This window comes from Callospermophilus lateralis, chromosome 18, assembly GCF_048772815.1.
Source record: "Callospermophilus lateralis isolate mCalLat2 chromosome 18, mCalLat2.hap1, whole genome shotgun sequence".
Classification (NCBI taxonomy): Eukaryota; Metazoa; Chordata; class Mammalia; order Rodentia; family Sciuridae; genus Callospermophilus; species Callospermophilus lateralis.
In genome coordinates, this window is record NC_135322.1 from 50,917,588 (window position 1) to 50,939,345 (window position 21,758).

Here is a 21,758-nt window from a genome sequence, read left to right on the forward strand (position 1 = left end):
GCACTTCCGGCCTCGAGCCGGGAGCGTTTCCGGGGCAGAGCTTGAGAGCGCGCGCGCACGTGGGGCTGGGGCGGAGAGAGGCGAGCTCTGGGCAGGCGGTCGTCCGGCCGGGGTGAGTCGGGGAAGGGGCGTGGGAAGAAGGTGTGAGAACCGAGTCCCAAGGGGTGCGGCCAGCTGGGGGCCGACGCCCCGCAGAGCTCGCCAATTCCTTTGTCCAGAGGCGAGTGGTGACTACTTCGTAGACCCCGGGAGGAAAGGGAAAGGGTGGCGAAGACCTCGCGCGCTCTTCAGACTGACTCTCTTGGCGCGGCCAGTGAAGGCCGAATGCTCCGTGCTCTACTTTTGGGTTTCTAATCTTGAAGGTGGATGAGAGAGGGGCGGACCTGATCCGGTCCCTGCCCTGGTCCTGTAGTTGACCGCTAGGTACTAGACCAGACAGCCAGAGTAAATCACCGAGTTCTGTCGCTTCCTCCCGGTAAGGAGCTCTGGGTTTCCCCTTAGCTATCAGCCCCACGTCACTACCTTAGTTGGGTCTGTGATTTGCCAACTCAGCATTCAGTAGAACTGGGGAGAGGGGCTTACTAAAATTCAGATTTTAAAACATCCCTCACTCCACCCTAAGAGGTTGGAATTCTGGAACTGTGAGCAGGGCCCTTTGGAGTTTATTTGCCGAAATCCTTATTCGAACTATACTCAGCTTTCTGGAGATTGATAAGATTCTTGCATGGGGCGTGAAAGCAGCATTAGATATTTAGGAATGAATTTCAGTGAGATTTAGTTGGAGCCTTTCATCCAAAACAGTAACAATACGAAACTGAATACATGTGACACTTAATGTTAAACAATAATTGCTCTTTTTCCCCTCCCTAGGAATGGGTGAATTTAAGGTCCATCGAGTACGTTTCTTTAATTATGTACCACCAGGGATCCGTTGTGTGGCTTACAATAACCAGTCAAACAGATTGGCTGTTTCAAGAACAGATGGCACTGTGGAAATTTATAACTTGTCAGCAAACTACTTTCAAGAGAAAGTAAGTCATTTGGGAGCCTGATTTGGTGTTTCTGATGTTAATTTTCTTCTTAAGTTCAATTCTACAACTTGTAAGTCTTATATTTAAAGAAATCAAATTATTTCCTACCCCTTGTGGTAGTTGTTTAGAACTTCAGAATTTCTATAATAATCATGATATTTATTGTCTGATAGAGAAGCTCAGAGTTTTGACCTGTGTGATGTTGATTAGAAAGATTCTAACTAGGGCTGGGCTTGTGGCTCAGAGGTAGAGCCCTTGCCTAGCATGTGCAAGGCACTGGGTTCAATCCTCTGCACCACATAAAAATAAAAAATGAAGATATTGTGTCCACCTATAACTAAAAAATATTTTAAAAAATAGATGCTACCTAGATTATTGTCATATCACTGCTTATCATTTGGACACAGCTTTATTGGATCTTTTGGCCACAACAAGAAGGGAAATTGTGTGGACCATTGTAACTTGATAAGAAAATATTTCCTGCTGGTGGTGTCAGTACCTGTTTCATTGTCAATTTAGAAGAAATGAAACATTCAAATAAAATACATACATATATATATATATATATATATATATATATATATATATATATATTGTTGGACACAATATCTTTATTTTATCTATTTATTTTTGTGTGGTGCTGAGGATCAAACCCAGGGCCTTGCATGTGCTGGGCAAGTGCTCTACTACTGAGCCACAACCCCAGCCCTCAAAAACTCTTTGATGACAAGAAGTTGTGTTTCTAAGTTTAGCTGTCTGAGAGAATGTGTATTTAAATGCTATACTATATTTGGAAGTAAAGAATATTTAATTAGATAAAACATCCTTTGGATATATACTGAGATCTGTTAGGCACCACTATTTTTTTTTAAGGATACCAACTACTGATTTTCTTCAGATGCAACATCTGATTCAATTCAAAAGAGAACAGATGGGTAAATGAGTGGATTCAGTGTCCAGCAGCCTCTTTCCTGGAATTTAGACATCTGTAAATGTTTCTAAATGAATGAGTAGCAAGTACTGAGCATTAAGACATACATCAGAAACCCTTCCTTCCCAAAGCTCAGAGAAAAGTGGGAGAATGATCAGTATATAGACAATTTCTGATTAATAAAATAAGTTGAAACATAATCTTATTATAATAACTAAAACCTTAGTGGAAAAGTACCTTACTCTGAGAGGTGGGTTAGGAAACCCCTGAGGAACTAATAGAAGTATAAAAATTGCCTCTCATTGCTAACCACAGATAGGTTACTTTCTACTGTGTGAAAATGTGCTCTGTGCACATTTGTTGCATCCTTGATTTTTTCCATTTGTCATATATAACAAGTGTAATTATATGATTTGTGTATTTGTTTGGTGTCCTTCCCTGCTAAACTTCACATTTTGTAAGAATAGAAACCATGTTAGTGATGTTCATGACTAGCCCTATCATTTAGTAAATGACACTCAATTTCTTTTTAAAAATTCATTCAGGGCTGGGGTTGTGGCTCAGTGGTAGAGCGCTCACCTAGCACACGTGAGGCACTGTGTTCGATCCTCAGCACCACACAAAAATAAAAAAAGGTATTGTGTCCACCTACAACTAAAAAACAAAATTTTTAAAAAATTTTTATTGTTGGTTGTTCAAAACATTACATAGTTCTGGATATATCATATTTCACACTTTGATTCAAATGGGTTATGAACTCCCATTTTTACCCCGTATACAGATTGCGGAATCACATCGGTTACATATCCATTGATTTACCTATTGCCATACTAGTGTCTGTTGTATTTTGCTGCCTTTCCTATCCTCTACTATGTCCCCTCCCCTCCCCTCCCCTCCCCTCTTCTCACTCTACCCCATCTACTGTAATTCATTTCTCCCCCTTGTTTTTGTTTTTTTTTTTTTTCCTTTCCCCTCACTTCCTCTTGTATGTAATTTTGTAAAACCCTGAGGGTCTCCTTCCATTTCCATGCAATTTCCCTTCTCTCTCCCTTTCCCTCCCACCTCTCATCCCTGTTTAATGTTAATCTTCTTCTCATGCTCTTCGTCCCTACTCTGTTCTTAGTTACTCTCCTTATATCAAAGAAGACATTTGGCATTTGTTTTTTAGCATAATCTGCTCTAATGCCATCCATTTCCCTGCAAATTCTATGATTTTGTCATTTTTTAATGCAGAGTAATATTCCATTGTGTATAAATGCCACATTTTTTTTTTATCCATTCATCTATTGAAGGACATCTAGGTTGGTTCCACAGTCTTGCTATTGTGAATTGTGCTGCTATGAACATGGATGTAGCAGTGTCCCTGTAGTATGCTATTTTTAGGTCTTTAGGGAATAGACCGAGAAGGGGAATAGCTGGGTGAAATGGTGGTTCCATTCCCAGCTTTCCGAGAAATCTCCATACTGCTTTCCAAATTGGCTGCACCAATTTGCAGTCCCACCAGCAATGTACAAGTGTACCCTTTTCCCCATATCCTCGCCAGCACTTGTTGTTGTTTGACTTCCTAATGGCTGCCAATTTTACTGGAGTGAGATGGTATCTTAGGGTGGTTTTGATTTGCATTTCTCTGACTGCTAGAGATGGTGAGCATTTTTTTATGTACTTGTTGATTGATTGTATGTCCTCCTCTGAGAAGTGTCTGTTCAGGTCCTTGGCCCATTTGTTGATTGGGTTATTTGTTTTCTTATTGTTTAATTTTTTGAGTTCTTTGTATACTCTGGATATTGGGGCTCTATCTGAAGTGTGAGGAGTAGATTTTGTTCCCAGGATGTAGGCTTCCTATTTACCTCTCTTATTGTTTCTTTTGCTGAGAAAAAACTTTTTAGTTTGAGTAAGTCCCATTTGTTGATTCTAGTTATTAACTCTTGTGCTATGGGTGTCCTATTGAGGAATTTGGAGCCCGACTCCACAGTATGTAGATCATAGCCAACTTTTTCTTCTATCAGACGCTGTGTCTCTGTTTTGATATCAAGCTCCTTGATCCATTTTGAGTTAACTTTTGTGCATGGTGAGAGAAAGGGATTCAGTTTCATTTTGTTGCATATGGATATCCAGTTTTCCCAGCACCATTGTTGAAGATGCTATCCTTCCTCTATTGCATGCTTTTAGCCCCTTTATCAAATATAAGATAGTTGTAATATTGTGGATTGGTTTCTGTCTCCTCTATTCTGTACCATTGGTCCACCCGCCTGTTTTGGTACTAGTACCACGCTGTTTTTGTTACTATTGCTCTGTAGTATAGTTTGAAGTCTGGTATCGCTATACCACCTGATTCACACTTCCTGCTTAGAGTTGTTTTTGCTATTCTGGGTCTTTTATTTTTCCATATGAATTTCATGATTGCTTTATCTATTTCTACAAGAAATGCCGTTGGGATTTTGATTGGCATTGCATTAAACCTATAGAGAACTTTTGGTAGTATTGCCATTTTGATGATGTTAGTTCTGCCTATCCATGAACGGTATATTTTTCCATCTTCTAAGATCTTCTTCTATTTCTCTCTTTAGGGTTCTGTAGTTTTCATTGTATAAGTCTTTCACCTCTTTTGTTAGGTTGATTCCCAAGTATTTTATTTTTGGGGGGGATATTGTGAATGGAGTGGTTGTCCTCATTTCCATTTCAGAGGATTTGTTGCTGATATACAGGAATGCCTTTGATTTATGCGTGTTGATTTTATATCCTGCCACTTTGCTGAATTCGTTTATTAGCTCTAATAGTTTCTTTGTAGACCCTTTTGGGTCTGCTAGGTATAGAATCATGTCATCTGCAAATAGTGATAATTTAAGTTCTTCTTTTCCTATTTTTATGCCTTTAATTTCTTTCGTCTGTCTAATTGCTCTGGCCAGTGTTTCGAGAACTATGTTGAACAGAAGTGGTGAGAGAGGGCATCCCTGTCTTGTTCCAGATTTTAGAGGGAATGCCTTCAATTTTTCTCCATTCAGAATGATGCTAGCCTGAGGCTTAGCATAGATTGCTAGAGTTCAAAGCCAACCTCAGCAATAGCAATATGCTAAACAACTCAGTGAGACCCTGTCTCTAAATAAAATACAAAATAGGGCTGGGGGAAAAAAAAGAGAGAGAGAGAGAGAGAGAGAGAGTGAGTCAGCCTAATATGCACAAGGCCCTGGGTTAAAAAGGGCTGAGGGTATGATTCAGTGGTAGAACACTCCTGGGTACGATCCCTAGTACACAAAAATAAATAGTAAAGATGACAAACTTATATTAAACCACACTAAAAAATCAAAAAGATAAAAAAAGAAGTGAAAAAATAGACAAGAACAAATGAAAATAAACTCATTTGTAAAATAATTATAAGAATTTCATCTAGAACTGAAGAACATGGATTCTGGATTAAAAGACCCTTGATGGGGGCAGGGGTTGTTGCTCAGTGGTAGAGTGCTCACCCATTATGTATGAGGTAGTGGGTTCAATCCTCAGCACCACATAAAAATAAATAAACTAAAAAAAAAAATTTAAAGACCCCCTCAGATACCCAGTATAATTGATTCACACACCCCACCAAAAAAATTTACATACCAAGAAGCATAATTATTAAATTTCAGGATAAAAGGACAAAGGCGGATGAGGATATAGCTCAGTGTTACCGCACCTGTTTAACATGCACAAAGCCCTGGGTTCAATCTCCAGCATGGAAAAAAATAAAAATTAAAAAATAAAGGAGATACCCTATAAGTTCCCAGAAAACAAACAACCCAACCTCAAGTGTTCGTATGTATAAAGGATCAGCTCTCAGAATGGCATCATATTTCCTAACGTGGAAACAGGGAATCCTCTCCAATGGAGAAGCAAAAGGAACAACAACAAAAAATCTGTGAAAAATCAAGTTCCAGATCTCATGGTGGCTAAGACAGATGAGAATAAATCAAAAGGTCCAAGATAGATACAATCAAGAACACAAAAGTAGCAGGGAAGGTGGCAAATGCCTGCGATCCTCAGCACCACATACAAACAAAGATGTTCTGTCCGCCGGAAACTAAACAATAAATATTAAAAAAAGAAGAAGAATGAATGTTATACAGAGTAATTTTAAGTAACTACATTTGAAACTGAAAAAATGTCAAAATGCCTAATAGGTGTGATCTTCTGATAGAACAAATCCCATGCTATTTATTTGTAGAGAAGTAATTTTCACCATGTTGCCTATACTCAATCAATGCTAATGACTGATGCATTTATCACAGGTTAAGTTCTGGTGTTTGTGTAGTTTTTCCCAGGTCATGAGTCTCGAGCTACAGAAGCTCTGTGTTGGGCAGAAGGACAGCGACTCTTTAGTGCTGGACTCAATGGAGAAATCCTTGAGTATGACTTACAGGCATTAAATGTCAAGTATGCCTTGGATGCCTTTGGAGGACCTATTTGGAGTATGACTGCCAGCCCCAGTGGCTCTCAACTTTTGGTCAGTAAGCGACTATTGGTAATTCAAACTGAGATTTCTCTTGTTCCTATTCTTAACTTTCCTCCCCATATTCATAAGGAGAGTAAAGTTATGTTATGGTACATAGTAACTATAGTCTTAGCTGGGTCCCAGTAATACCAATTCCAATATTGGTATTTAATATTAAGGTTGAAAATTCCGTTGTCATCTTGCCTTCTTTTTGCTGCTAGTTTGGACCTCATTTCATTGGTAATTAAGAGGGCTAAGTCTTTTCAGTGTTTCCCAAGCTATGATCATTTTGAACAGGGAGATGTAGAGACTAGTTTTTGTTTGGGTGTGCTGTGTTTTATGAAAAATTTTGGTTTAGAATACAGCATAGTAGGGGGCTGGGGTTGTGGCTCACTGGTAGAGTGCTCGCCTAGCATGCATGAGGCACTGGGTTCGATCCTAAGCACCACATAAATGTAAAATAAAGATATTGTGTCTACCTAAAACTAAAAAATAAATATTAAAAAAGTTTTGGGAGGTTTTTCAGCAAGTTAACCTGTGTGACTGTATTTCAATTGTGTTTCTCAAAAATTTTGAGCATAATTGCCATTAGAACAGGTGTTTGCAGGGATTTAATTTTCTGTGGTGTCTGTGGTTTTTTAAAATTTGCATTAGTTTGTATATTATCTTAAGATGCCTCCATTTAGATTAAAAGGTTAGTAGGTCTTTTATTTAGGCTAATGTCTTTAACATAGAGATATGCTGTAAAATTCTACTTGTGTTGTATCATGCAGGAATTGGGCCACTGATTAGAACACTTAATATCACCTGGCTTTCTGTCTAGGATATGAAGACTGTCAGGAATTTACTGTCAGTTTTTAGATCCTAATATATTTTTCTTTCACAGTCTTTTTTTTCTTTCAGGGAAAGTTATAGTTTTGGGTATCTATGTATTTATGGGTGTGTGTGTGTGTGTGTGTGTGTGTTCTATAAAATTATGTTTATTTTCTCTCTGTTTTCTATCTCTTTTTCCTATTAGGTTGGCTGTGAAGATGGATCTGTGAAACTATTTCAAATCACCCCAGACAACATCCAGTTTGAAAGAAATTTTGATCGGCAGAAAAGTAAGGGTTGTTTTTGGTGGGACAGTGAATAGCCTTAACAAGAAGTTATGTTTCTGTGCCACTGGGGATGGGATATTTTCCCACGGCTGCAGGTAATATTTTAGCTATATGCTAATTTCATCTCAGTACAGAGAATATACTAGAAACCATCCTGTTGTGTAGCATAGTGAAGTAATGATACAGAAAACCAAAAAATCCAAAACAGGAAAACTAACACTTCTGTGGAAATCAATTTTTTAGCTATCACTTATTTTTGTGCAGTTTTACCAAATATGCATAAAGTCTTGAAACTAAAATTTTATTATTATGAGTTGTGGTTCTCAATCCTAGTTGAATTGGATCAGCACTCGCCTGAAGAGCAGAGATCAGGAAGCAGTTTTTGTAAAAGACTAGGTAGTAAATGTTTTGGCTTTGGTGGCTATTCACTGTCTGTCAACTCTGTCACTATAGCTTAAGAGCAGCCTGTAGTTAATACTTAAATGAATGAGCATGGCTGCCCCTGGTGAAACTTTGTTTATAAAAACCAGCAGTAGGGTGTAGTTGCTTATCCTCTTCTAGAGAATAGTAATTTTCTATGTATTCTGTGTCTATTAGTGATATTTATCCTCTGCTAATGAGATGTTTATTTTGTTTTTAGTATCCGTTAAGTGTTCTTTTTTATATATCAAGGTGATACATGCTCTTAAGAAATAATACAAATTTAGCCTAATATGAAATAGAAAATGAGCATCTCATTCCACTCTGAAGGCAACATTTTTGAAACTAATCATCTAGACTTTTTTTTTAATGTATTCATTTAAATAAGTGCACACAGAAGAGTTTTTGCACTTGTTTTTCTTCACTTGATAAATCACAGACATCCTTTTGTGTCAGCGATGTTAGTATGCATGGCTTTTTATTTTACAGTGTTCCATAGTTTATTTAACCAAATCCCATTGATGGATATTTTTACTTATTTATTTTTATTTTTTTTTACAACCAGTGCTGCAATGAAAATTTTTATATAGTCATGTGTTGATTAGCAGTGGGGATGGGGGTTACATTTGGAGAAATGCATCATTAGATAATGTCATGAACATTATGGTATGTGCTTTACATGAACTAAGATGGCTCTGATGTCACTAGAAAATATTATTTTTAGTTGTAGATGGACATAATACCTTTATTTTATTTATTTATTTATTTTATGTGGTGCTAAAGATTGAACCCAGTGCCTCATGCGTGCTAGGCAAGCACTCTACCACTGAGCTACACTCTCAGCAGGCAATATAATCTTATAGGACTGCCATTCTATATGCGGTCTGTTGATCAAAATGGCATTATGCAGCACGTGACGTAGACATATGTTTGAGCATTTATGCAAGTATTTCTTTTTGATCAATTCATAATACAGTTACTGGGCCCCCAAAATAAGCACTTCTAAATTTTGTTAGTTTATTACTACCTTAACAGATTGTATTAATTTACACTTGCATCATTCATTATATATTATTAAAGTATCAAATACTTCATTGTGAATCCCAGGCATTTTCTCATCTGTTGTCTGTTGGGAGTGTGATAGATGGGAGAGTGATGACTGTAGAACACTGGCCCTGGAGATCACTGTTATCTTTTGCTGTGTATTTATGTGTATGTCACTTTCTTTTTTATTGTACAAATCCCAAGGTCGCATCCTGAGTCTCAGCTGGCATCCCTCTGCTACCCACATTGCAGCTGGCTCCATAGACTACATTAGTGTATTTGATGTCAAATCAGGTGATTGCTTTTCTCAGTTCATTTGGGATGTGGGTTTTGTTTGTCAGGTTCACATGTCTGAGTTTCCAAAAGCGTAACTCCTTGTCATGCTTTCAGTGACCTTGATGGCCTAACTTCTCATTAACCTGAGATGGCACCTGGCACAGTAGTAATCCCAGTGACTTGGGAGGCTGTGGCAGGAGGATCAAAAGTCTAAGGACAGCCTCAGCAACTAAGCAAGACCTCATTTCAAAATAAAAACTAAGGACTGGGCATGTAGATCAGAGGTAAAGTGCCCCTGAGTTCAATTTCCATTACCAAAAAAAAAAGAAAAGCAACCCCCAAAAAACAAAAAAATAAACAAGCAAAGTGAGACATCTACCAGGCATTTCACTCTTTTCTTGGATTATTATTGTTTTGCTGCTTAGCAGAATGCATTATTTTTTCATCACAAGAATTCACAGTAAAATTCATCCATAATAAATTCTACATTTAGTATAAATGATCAGTAGAATGCCTATTTATATATCCCAATCTTTGGTAAAAATGGAATGTAAGGTCTTGGTTGCATAGTTGGTGAGACAATGAGATCAGAAAGGTAAAGATCCAGGATTTTTTTGTTCTTGGCCTGAAAAATTGGCTAATAGAATCTTAGTGATGACCTTGCTACATGGGCACATCTATACTCCCAAGATATGGAAGCAGAACATGTTTCCTTTTTCTTTTTCCTCAATGCTTAAGTTCAAAAAACATTTTTTAACAGTTATATGAGCGTGTAGTCAAAATATTCAAGACTTACTACAAAAAAGCAGGAGACCCCCTATGTCCTTTCTCTCATTCCTCAGAGGCAACCACTGAGACTCTTGGCTGATTCTTTTGGTGTTTATGCTGTACATAACATGCTTACAATGCTATATTTTGGTTTTTGGAATTTTAACCATTATTTACTGACTTCTACAACTGAGCCCTCTTTTTCCACCCTTTTAGATACCCACATTTTCTCCTTATCTCCCCATATGCTTATGATATAACTTTGTTGAGATTAGTATTCAGTCAATGTGTTCGTAATTTTGACTTTATAGATACTACTCACATGGTAAACTACCTTTCCTTTCCCGTATACTTTTTTTGCATAATATTCTTCTCTGGCATTAAGAGTTTATCCTTGAATTCTTTCAGTTGTGGACTAGGAGTGCAACTTACTGGTACAGTACTTACCTAGCACATGTACTGGGTTCAATCCCCAGTACAAAAAAACCAAAAAAGTTTCAGATGGGGAAATTTAAGATCCAACACATCTGGGATTTTTCTTTTGTGCTAATTTTATGGGGTTTTTTTGGAGGGGGGGTGGGTAGTGGGTCTGGGGATTGAACTCAGGGGTGCTTTACCACTGAACTACATTACCAGCCTTTTTTAGAAAAAAAATTTGAAATGGTCTTGCTAAGTTGCCAAGGCTGACCTTGAACTTGTGGTCTCAACCTCTTGAGTTGCTGGGATTGCAGGCATTTGCCACCTTCCCTGCTACTTTTGTGTTCTTGATTGTATCTATCTTGGACCTTTTGATTTATTCTCATCTGTCTTAGCCACCATGAGATCTGGAACTTGATTTTTCACAGATTTTTTGTTGTTGTTCCTTTTGCTTCTCCATTGGAGAGGATTCCCTGTTTCCACGTTAGGAAATATGATGCCATTCTGAGAGCTGATCCTTTATACATACGAACACTTGAGGTTGGGTTGTTTGTTTTCTGGGAACTTATAGGGTATCTCCTTTATTTTTTAATTTTTATTTTTTTCCATGCTGGAGATTGAACCCAGGGCTTTGTGCATGTTAAACAGGTGCGGTAACACTGAGCTATATCCTCATCCGCCTTTGTCCTTTTATCCTGAAATTTAATAATTATGCTTCTTGGTATGTAAATTTTTTTGGTGGGGTGTGTGAATCAATTATACTGGGTATCTGAGGGGGTCTTTAAATTTTTTTTTTTAGTTTATTTATTTTTATGTGGTGCTGAGGATTGAACCCACTACCTCATACATAATGGGTGAGCACTCTACCACTGAGCAACAACCCCTGCCCCCATCAAGGGTCTTTTAATCCAGAATCCATGTTCTTCAGTTCTAGATGAAATTCTTATAATTATTTTACAAATGAGTTTATTTTCATTTGTTCTTGTCTATTTTTTCACTTCTTTTTTTATCTTTTTGATTTTTTAGTGTGGTTTAATATAAGTTTGTCATCTTTACTATTTATTTTTGTGTACTAGGGATCGTACCCAGGAGTGTTCTACCACTGAATCATACCCTCAGCCCTTTTTAAATTTTGAGACAGTCTTGCTAAGTTGGCTGATGCAGAACTTGTGATCCTCCTGTCTTGGCCCTGCAAATATCCGTTCCGTGGTTGCTGAGATTACAGGTGTATACCACCATATCTGGTGTCATCTTTATATTTTAATCCTTCTAGTGATTTTTTTTTTTTTTTTTTTTTTTTTTTTTGGCAATGATAGGGATTAGATGTAGGGCCTCACATGCCAAGCAAGTACTCTATCGCTGAGCCACTTCTCCAGCCCCTTAAGTGAATTTTTTGTTTAGTTATTTCCATCTCTTTTGTTTCATGAAAAAAAAAATTTTTTTTTAAATGGTGCTTGGGATTGAACCCAGGGCCTTGTGCATATTAGGCTGACTCACTCTCTCTCTCTCTCTCTCTTTTTTTTTTCCCCAGCCCTATTTTGTATTTTATTTAGAGACAGGGTCTCACTGAGTTGTTTAGCATATTGCTATTGCTGAGGTTGGCTTTGAACTCGCGATTCTCCTGTCTCAGCCTCCCAAGCCACTGGGATTACAGGCGTGTGTCACTGCACCCAGCATTAGGTTGACTCGCTACCACTGGTTGCATTTCAGCCCTGAATATTCTTTTTTTGTAACATTCTCTTTTATTTTTACTACAAATGAACTCTTCTCTTTCTAAGGCTATTGATGATATTATTTGTCAAGCATTCTTTACGCTTTCTGTTTCCTCATTTCATTTATTGTTGCTTCCATTAGTCCATTTGGCCACTGCCTTGCATATTAGAAGCTTTCTTGGGTTCCATTGCTCTCCACCACAACAGTGGGGCCTGCTGAGTGTTGGCTTCCCTAAAGGATGATCTGGCTGGGTTGTTGGGGGAACTTCTAAAATCAGGGTCTTTAGATCTTTTCTCTTGGACCATTAATTATCCCCAGAAGGTTGTTTTGTTTGTTTGTTTGTGCTGGGGCTCAATCTAGGGCCTCATGCTTTCTGAACATGTGCTGTATGTGCCACTGAGCTCTTCCACCAAACGTGGTTTTTCCTTCTCCTGCCTAGTGAGTATAGGCTTGGCTCTTAAGCATTCTGAGGAGAAGAAAACTGGTGTACTTGGCATTCAATTAGAAATTTTCATTAATGCTGTTTTTCAAACAATACTCCCCCTTTTGTTGTTCCCTATATCCCTCTTCAAAGAGTAACTCTCTAGACTTCTGCTGAGATGGAGTTTGGGCAGTTGCCTGGCTTCTCAGAATTCCAGCTTCTTAAATTTACTTTCAATCTATTGCTCCTTTGAGCATCTGCTTTCACCTCTGTGTTTAGAATGTCTAGAGTTCTCAATTTCTGAGAATTCTGTAGTAGAAATTAGATGGCTTCTTGGTTTTCCCATGGCTGAGGTCTTAGATTCAGGATTCTACTAGTAAGTTACCATCCAGTCTGCTTTCTAGTTCCCCAAATTTTATCAACATTGCCTTCTCTCCCTTTCCCATGTGTGGAGTTTTAGGAAAGAGCACAGTGTAATATGTGTGTGCAGTGGGCCAGATTTTCCATTTCACCTCCCCAGAAGGGATTTGTGTTCTCTATCTTGCCCTCATTCTCCCTCCTCTCTCCCCTCTCCTCTTCAGATAACCATTTTGAAGTTTCAAGGCTGGATTCACTATGGTTACTCTTTAGTATGTTCAGGCAACTAACTTATATCATGCCTGCTGCAAGTGGTTTTTGAAAACTGAAGGAGAAATGGGTTATATCCAAAGGTGTGCTTTTTTTCTTTTTCAGGTAGCGCTGTTCGTAAGATGATCGTGGACAGGCAGTACATGGGTGTGTCTAAGCGGAAGTGTATTGTATGGGGTGTGGCCTTTTTGTCCGATGGCACAATCATAAGTGTGGACTCTGCTGGGAAAGTGCAGTTCTGGGACTCAGCTACTGGGACACTTGTCAAGAGCCATCTCATCTCAAATGCTGATGTGCAGTCCATTGCTGTAGCAGACGTGAGTAGGGTCCCAGTTTTGAGTAATTAATGTGTAGATGGAAGGGCTGTGGTATGAGTCAGTGACACACCCCAAACTCTCTTGCATTATCTGGATATTGTACTAGAAGAAGATGAGGTTGGGAAAATGTACCTGAAAACCCATACCATTTCTTTTTTTTTTTTTTTTTAGTAGAATCTTTTTTATTCAGAAAAAAAACAAAACCAAAAAAAAAAAAAAAAGAACAAAAAAATCCAAAACACACACACAAAAAAAAAAAATGAGAAAAAAATTTTTCCAACGACACACAGGAGGAGTATGGGTAAGGGGGAGGTATCTTTCCATCCAGCCCCGGCCCCAGCCCCAGCCCCAGCCCGTGGTTTTGGCAGCAATAAGGGATATGGGGTAATGGCCCAAAAAATAAAAATGGTGTCTGTGTATGGGAAGGAGGGGGTGCAAAAGCTGTGGGGAGTGGTGAGGGAAGGGACAGAAGAGGTCAGTACTGGGCACGCCGCAGGTGGGAAGCCATTTCATAACATTTCTTGTTGATCAAACCACCGTGGACACCTTCTTTGCCCATCAGCAGGACTAGCGTCTTGGCAGTCATGGTGACAGTGATATTGAAGGTGGGGGCTCCACCGGTGCTCTTGGTACGAAGATCCATGGTAAATTCCCCATCCTGCAGCAGTGAGTCCCGGATCACAGAACATTTCTGGCCCCCAAGTGTCAGCCCATTCACGAAAAAACTTGACCGGTCTTTGCCAACCAGGACACCAACCTCAGCTGGCGTAATGTTGACGAAGGTTTTCCCGGGGACGGCGGCCCAGACGGAGGGCGAGTCCTTGTAGCCCACGATGGCCGCGTCCTGACAGGTCCCGTCCGTCATGAGGTTGTCCATGTAGGCGGTCCACCCGGCCATGGCGCTGCTGCTGGGGCCGCGGGCTGGGCTCGGGCTGCCTCGGACTGGCGGGTCGGGGAAGGCGGAGAGCTCGGGGCACGAGCTACCGTCCGGACCGGGGCTCTGCTAGTTGTGCAGCAGCCCTCGCACCGCCACTTCCTGCTGCCCATACCATTTCTATGGTATCTAATGCTAGAAAATATTCTCTAAAAGATCAGCACAAGGTTTTCTTTAGGCACCCCTCTTTCCTAATTAATCTAGTCTGCTTGTAGATGGGTACAAGCAGCCTAGAAGAATCTTGAGAAGTACTGTTTTTGTACAACTGCTCTCATGCTTCCTGTTTATTTTGGGGCATTAGAAAACTGTGGGGGCTGGGGATGTGGCTGAAGCGGTAGCGCACTCGCCTGGCATGCGTGCGGCCCGGGTTCTATCCTCAGCACCACATACAAAAACAAAGATGTTGTGTCCGCCGATAACTAAAAAATAAATATTAAAAATTCTCTCTCTCTCCCTCTCTCACTCTCTATTAAAAAAAAAAAAAAAAAAAAGAACACAAGTTACTCTGGAGGGGGGTGACTTTAAAAAAAAAAGAAAGAAAGAAAGAAAACTGTGTAGTGCTGGGCATGGTGGTGCATGCCTCTAATCCCAGGGACTCTGGAGGCTGAGGCAGGACGATTGCAAGTTCAAGTCACTTTTCTATCCATTCTTAGTGTCTCTCCACCATTAATAAAGAACAACACTCAAAAAGTTTTGGATTCTGGAGCATTTGGGAATTTTGAATTCCAGCCAGTAAAGTCTATGCAAATATTCCAAAGTGTAAAAATTCTGAGATCTGAAACAATTGGTCCCAAGCATTTCAAATAAGGGCTATTCAGCTTTTATTTATTTTTAAAGCTGAGTAATTCCACCGTGTGTATATATATACACCATATCAATTTATTCATGTGTTAATGGCCATTTGGGTTATTTCAGTCATTTGCATTATTTCCTTCTTTTGGCTATTGTGAATGATACTGCTGTGAATGTTGATGTACAAGTATATTTATATGAATCCCTATTTTCAATTTTTTTGGTTACAAAACCTTGTTACTATTCTTGGGTTTTTTTTTTTTTTTTTTTTTTTTTTTTTTGGTGGTGCTGGGGATTGAACCCAGTACCTTTTACATACAAGGCAATCACTCTACCAGTTGAGCTGTATTCCCAGCAACCTTGTTAGTATTCTTGTTTAGGATTTTTGTTTGTGTTATGGGTTTGGGTTTTGGGGGTCTTTGTTATTTATTTCTTTACATGAATTTTAGAAACACCTTTTTTATCATGTTAAACATTCCTATTAAAGAACATGATATGGATTTCTTTGTTCAGGTATCTCTTTTGTGGTTTATAATTTAAATTTTCTTATGAAGAGCTACTGTGTTTCTTGATTAGTTTATTCACTTATTTGTCTCTTGTAGTGAACCCAGTTTATATACAGTTATGTGTTACTTAATGACAGGGAAATGTTCTGAGAAATACACTGTTAGGTGATTTTGGTGTTGTGTGAACATAATAGAATATACTTACACACCGATAGTAAGTACAGCCTCTTACAGTGCACAACTAGTGTACCTAATTGTTTTACACAACTGGCAGTGCAGTAGATTTGTTTACACCAGCATCACCATGAACATGTAATGTTTCGTGCTACAACATTTGATGGCTATAATTTCACTAGATAATATGAAATTTTTATCTCTATTTTTATGTGAGCACTGTCCTTCCTGTGTGTAGCCTGTTGATTGAAACATGCAGTATGTGACTGTAAAACTTAACAGAAGTGCTGATTGTTAATTTAGCCAATAGGGGGCGCATTGTCACCTACATATGACCTTGCTCCTCTAGAGGAATTGCTAGCTTCCAGAGGGAAAAAGCCCCCAGGAACCTCCCTTCTTTCTAATTCTGGGTATGAGTTTTCTCTAAGCTGCCTAGACAGAAAAATTTTATGGAATATTTTTCTATCTGGACCCTGTTTTGTTCACGTGTATCTGCCTCATTTAATTTTTCAGCAAGAAGACAGTTTTGTGGTGGGCACAGCCGAGGGCACAATATTCCATTTTCAGCTGGTTTCTGTGACTTCCAATAGCAGTGAGAAGCAGTGGGTGCGGACCAAACCATTCCAGCACCACACACACGACGTGCGTGCTGTGGCCCACAGCCCAACTGCACTGATATCTGGAGGTGGGTCTTGCTCTCTGTCAGGCTGCTGCTTTACTCTGCTTAGCTCTGGTCGTTTTCATACATAACTTCTCATTCTGTAATCTCCTTACCTCCCCCTTGCCCAGGCACTGACACCCACCTGGTTATTCGACCTCTCATGGAGAAGGTGGAGGTGAAGAATTATGATGCTGCTCTCCGAAAAATCACATTTCCTCATGTAAGTATCATCCCACCCTCTGTTGGCCCCTCATCTTCCTGACCCTATGTCCTATAAGACTGAACACAGCTCATACTTATTGGGTAAATTGTGGGATTTTGCTGTAGCTACCTTCTTCATTCTTCTATTTCTTATGCAAGCCTCCTGCAAAGACATTTTTTGAGACAATAGCATCACCCTAGTTCACTTTCTGGGAAAATAATTTTTTTTTCCCCAAATAATTGTGGTTTATAATAATTCTTTTTGTTTTTGAGGGTGGACTCTATATTTTTGGGTGAAAGGCGTAAAATCTAGGCTTCTAGAGTTTCTAGGTAAATAGTGCCATCTTCATAAGTCAATAGTCCTTGACACCTGCTTCCACATTCCATTCGTCACCTAAGTCTCCTCATTGTCATTATATGTGTGTATATTTACATATACACATACATGCATATATACATCTTTCTTGAGATACATTTGATATACAAAACTACATGTATTTAATGATTTGATGAGGTGGACATAGTCGTTATTATCTCTTTTTTTTTTTTTAAATATATATTTATTTTTTTAGTTTTCGGCGGACACAACATCTTTGTTTGTATGTGGTGCTGAGGATCGAGCCCCGGCCGCACGCATGCCTGGCAAGCACGCTACTGCTTGAGCCACATCCCCAGCCCCGTTATCATCTCTTGAATCAAGCTATTTCTTTGTCTGTGCTGCCATTGTTCTACTTTGGATTAGTACGTTTTCTGATATGGATTCCTTTACAATAGCTTCCTTAATGATCTCATTTCATTTCCATCTGGGTCATTCTAGCCTATTCTCCATTGATCTGTTTAAAAAGCAACTCTATTCATTGCTCCATGCTTCAAAGCATTTGGTTGTCCCTACTGCCTACAGCAGAGAGACCTAATTCTTTAATGTAGCATATTTACCTGTCTTGATCTTGGACTGGTCCTTCACTTTTCCTCACCTCTCCTTTCACATACTTGTACAACCCCCATCCTAAACAGTCTAACCATTCTGAAAAGTGTGTTTTTATTCCCTTGAATGCTCTTTGACATTTGAACCTTTTCATATAGTAGGTACAGCCTACTTAGAACATCTTGCCTTGCTTTCTTTGCCTGACTAATCTTTACCAGTAAACCTCATCTGGGCTCCTATTTTTTCCTCCATAAGGTTAGATTAGATATCTTTTCTACTTTTTTCCATTGCATGCTGTGCTCGGGCATGTTAAACTTTTTAGCATACTAAAGTGCAGTTGTTTATCATTGTGGTGTTGGGGGGATTGAACCTAGGAGTGTCCTACTACTGTGCTACATCCCCAGCCTTTTTTCTATTTTAAGACAGGGTCTCCCTAAATGCTATGGCTGGCTTCAAACTTCCTATCCTCCCGCTGTAGCTCCTAATAAGTAGTTGGGATTGCAGAGTTGTGCCACCATGTCTGGTTTAAAACTTTTTGAGGGCAGTAATGGTTTTTAGTCATTGTCATGTTCTCAAATCCTAGGACAGGCCCTGTGTTAGTAGTTAACAAAATGTTTATCAAGTCAGTGGATTTCAAAATGTGCTAAAAAGTTGCTGCTGCGCCTGGTACTGAGGCATCAAATGACCCTGGCCTATTTATAACTTTTCAATTTGATACAGCGATGTCTCATTTCTTGTTCAAAAAAGAAGCAGCTTCTCCTCTTCCAGTTTGCTCATCACTTGGAACTTTGGCGACTGGGATCCACAGTGGCAACAGGTAAGAGGAAAGAAAGTTTTTTTTTCCCCCTGTAAGAAAACCATAGAACTGGAGGTGTGACTTAGCGATAGATAGTGCTTGCCTATTTTGCAGGAGGACCCGGTTTGATCCCCAACTCTGCAAAAAAAGAAAAAAGAAAGATAACTGTAGAGAAAATACTAAAAATCAGAATTATAGTTGTTCTGCTTATGGAAAGAGTAAATTTTTTTGTGTTGATGGAAACTTATGGTTTTCCCTCCTGCAAGAACAAGCAACACAAATTATAGTGTAGAAATCTTGAGTAAGAGCTGGGTGCGGTGGTGCACATCTGTAATCCCAGCAATTCAAGAGGCTGAGGCAGAAAGATCGCAAGTTTAATGCCAGCCTCAGCAACTTAGTGAGATCCTAACAAACTTAGCAAAACTTTGTCTCAAAGTAAAACATAAGGGGTTGGGGCTGTAGCTCAGTGGTAGAGTGCTTGCCTAGCACATGTGAAGCCCTGGGTTTGATCTTCAGCAAAATAAATAAAATAAAGGTATTGTGTCCAGCTACAACTAGTGGTTAAGCTTCCCTGGGTTCAATCCCTGATACAAAAAAAAAAAAAATCTTGAATGGATACTGGGTCATCTCTTTCAACTTCTATATAGACATTGTCATTAAGTAAGGATTGTAGAGTCGCAATTTGTCCTAGTTTGACTGAGATAGCAACAGTTTAAAAAAAAAAGAAAATGGATAGGGACAGTCCTGCATTGAAACAAAGGTCACATGGATCTTGCTGGAGTGACAACCTAGTAGAATTTTTTGTGTTCCTGTATTTGAGGTCCTTTTATTTAAAGTGAAGTCAAGTTGAGGCCACACAAACTCCTCTTCTACCCACCAGCATGCCACTAGGGGATGGAGATTCAGATGTTTGATGATGTATCATAGGGTATAAGTAGTCACTGCTTTTCTTTCCATATATCCATAAAGCTGTGTGCCTCCAACTAGGAGAGTCCATTCTACCAAGAAATGACTTTTTAAGGAGAAAACACTGTACAGATAATCTTCATTTGACAAGAAAAAGGCAAATTTTCTTATTTCAGGCAAGAATGGTGATACCCTTCCACTCTCTAAAAATGCAGATCATTTACTACATCTCAAGACAAAGGTAAGGAGGCCCTGTGTATTTTTGGCCCTAAAATCCAGAATGTTTTTCCCATTCTGAATTTTGAGGGTTACTTGGTTCATGTCAAAAATGTCATAAATTCTAAAACTTATTTAAATGAAGGAAATCTGGAGCTGAATTTCTTGTGAGGATAAGTTGAACATTCAGTATTTATTAAATGAATGTATAAAAGAAATTGTGGGTACTGGAGTTGTAGCTCAGTGGTAGAGCGCTTGCCTCATATGTGTGAGGCACTGGGTTTGATTCCTAGCACCACATGAACCACTGTGTTACTAGGTCCATCAACAACTAAAAAAAAAAAAAAAAATTTTAAAAAAATTGTGTATTTTTGCTTCTCTTGATATTGTTATGAAAATAGCTAGATGGCACAAAGGATGTACAATGAAACATGATCCTCCCCTCACCACACCCCCACCATACCCTCTTAGAAATCAGCACTGCCGGGCTGGGGATGTGGCTCAAGCGGTAGCGCGCTCGCCTGGCATGCGTGCGGCCCGGGTTCGATCCTCAGCACCACATACAAGGACATACAAGGACAAAGATGTTGTGTCCGCCCATAACTAACTAACTAACTAAATAAATAAATAAATATTAAAAAAAAAAAAAAAAGAAATCAGCACTGCCAATAACTTCTTATGTATGCAGAAAAAATTTCCACCTTTGGGCCTATATGTATCCTTTTTACATTAATAGGGCTGCACTCTACAGATTTTTATCTTTCTTTTAAAAAAACCTTGAATGACACAAATATTTATATTAGTGTCTCATTATAAAGAATTTAAGGGGTGGGGATAGAGCTCAGTGACAAGAGTGCTTGCCCAGCATGCACCAAGTCCTGGGTTCAATCCCTAGCACCCCTAAAACAAACCAAAGAAAAACAAAGCAAGCAATACCAGTAGTTTATATTTTATACCACCTCTTTATTCTCCTTTTCTGAAATTATTGGTTAGTTTTGTAGGCTTTCTTCCATATCTTTCTTTCTCTCTGTCTCTCTCTCTCTCACACACACACACACACACACAGAGAGAAATTGTCAGGCATGGTGACACATGCCTGTCATTACAACTACTTGGGAGGCTAAGGCAAGAGGATTGCAAGTTCAATGCCAGCCTGGCCAACTTAGTGACACTCTATCTCAGAAAATAAAAAGCTCAATAATAGAGTACCCTTGGGTTCAGTCCCCTCTACTGCAAGATAAAAAAGAAAGAAGGAAGTCATCACTTTGTTTTCTAGATGGCACAAATAAAATTTAAAAATTTTTAAAAATTCTGTAAATGTTACATGGTACTTTTGTTCTTTCTTCAAATATTTTTCATTTGTTCTTATAGATTTTTTAAAATTCTGTAAATGTTACATGGTACTTTTGTTCTTTCTTCTCCAAATATTTTTCATTTGTTCTTATAGATTTTAAAATTGGGGTGTAACAGGCAAAACAGAAAGTCAGGGGGCTGGGGATGTGGCTCAAGTGGTAGCGCGCTCGCCTGGCATGCGTGCGGCCCGGGTTCGATCCTCAGCACCACATACAAAACAAAGATGTTGTGTCCGCCGATAACTAAAAAATAAATATTAAAAAATTCTCTCTCTCTTACTCTCTCTTTAAAAAAAAAAAAAAAAAAAAAAAACAGAAAGTCAGTACTATCCCTCCAAGCTTTTCTGCATTAAATGCTTCCCTACTCAGGTTTCTCAAGTTGAGGTTTAGTGTGAGGCTACTTGTGAGTTACCGAAAGCAGCAAGGTAAGTGTGCAGTATGATAGACCTTTGTTCTTGGATTTGGAAATCAAAGTCACATCAGTTAGATTCTCTGCTTCTGAAATAAGAGTGACACAAATTTATGAGGATTATGTGTAGGCATTTGTGGAAATATCCAGAGGGCAAAAGCCTGAGGATTTATGTTACTGAATCTTGTCTTAAGTTTTTCACTCTCAGTCTTGCTTCCCACTGTTGTCAGGGCCCTGAGAACATTATTTGCAGCTGTATCTCCCCATGTGGAAGCTGGATAGCCTATTCCACAGTGTCTCGGGTTTTTCTCTATCGGCTGAATTATGAACGTGACAACATAAATCTCAAAAGGGTA

The 21,758-nt window shown here is 39.0% G+C and overlaps 1 protein-coding gene and 1 pseudogene across 5 annotated transcripts in view; one reads left to right on the top strand and one right to left on the bottom strand.

Annotated features, from left to right (window-relative positions):
• Positions 1–33: 33 nt before the first annotated feature.
• Positions 34–21,758, top strand: part of Utp4 (UTP4 small subunit processome component) — a 32,176-nt gene continuing 10,451 nt past the window's right edge. For 2 of the 5 annotated variants that reach the window (XM_076837813.1, XM_076837817.1), the window contains exons 1-11: positions 34–112; positions 871–1,031; positions 6,248–6,457; positions 7,446–7,530; positions 9,196–9,285; positions 13,319–13,530; positions 16,450–16,621; positions 16,726–16,817; positions 18,444–18,540; positions 19,602–19,666; positions 21,633–21,755. In XM_076837813.1, the coding sequence (XP_076693928.1) occupies positions 873–1,031; positions 6,248–6,457; positions 7,446–7,530; positions 9,196–9,285; positions 13,319–13,530; positions 16,450–16,621; positions 16,726–16,817; positions 18,444–18,540; positions 19,602–19,666; positions 21,633–21,755 (1,305 nt within the window). In that variant the 5' untranslated portion in view covers positions 34–112; positions 871–872. Of the gene's footprint in view, positions 113–152; positions 476–870; positions 1,032–6,247; positions 6,458–7,445; positions 7,531–9,195; positions 9,286–13,318; positions 13,531–16,449; positions 16,622–16,725; positions 16,818–18,443; positions 18,541–19,601; positions 19,667–21,632; positions 21,756–21,758 lie in introns of those variants that run through there. The other 3 variants (XM_076837815.1, XM_076837814.1, XM_076837816.1) reach the window with 3 other exon arrangements.
• LOC143383875 (profilin-1 pseudogene) lies at positions 13,779–14,443 on the bottom strand (annotated as a pseudogene).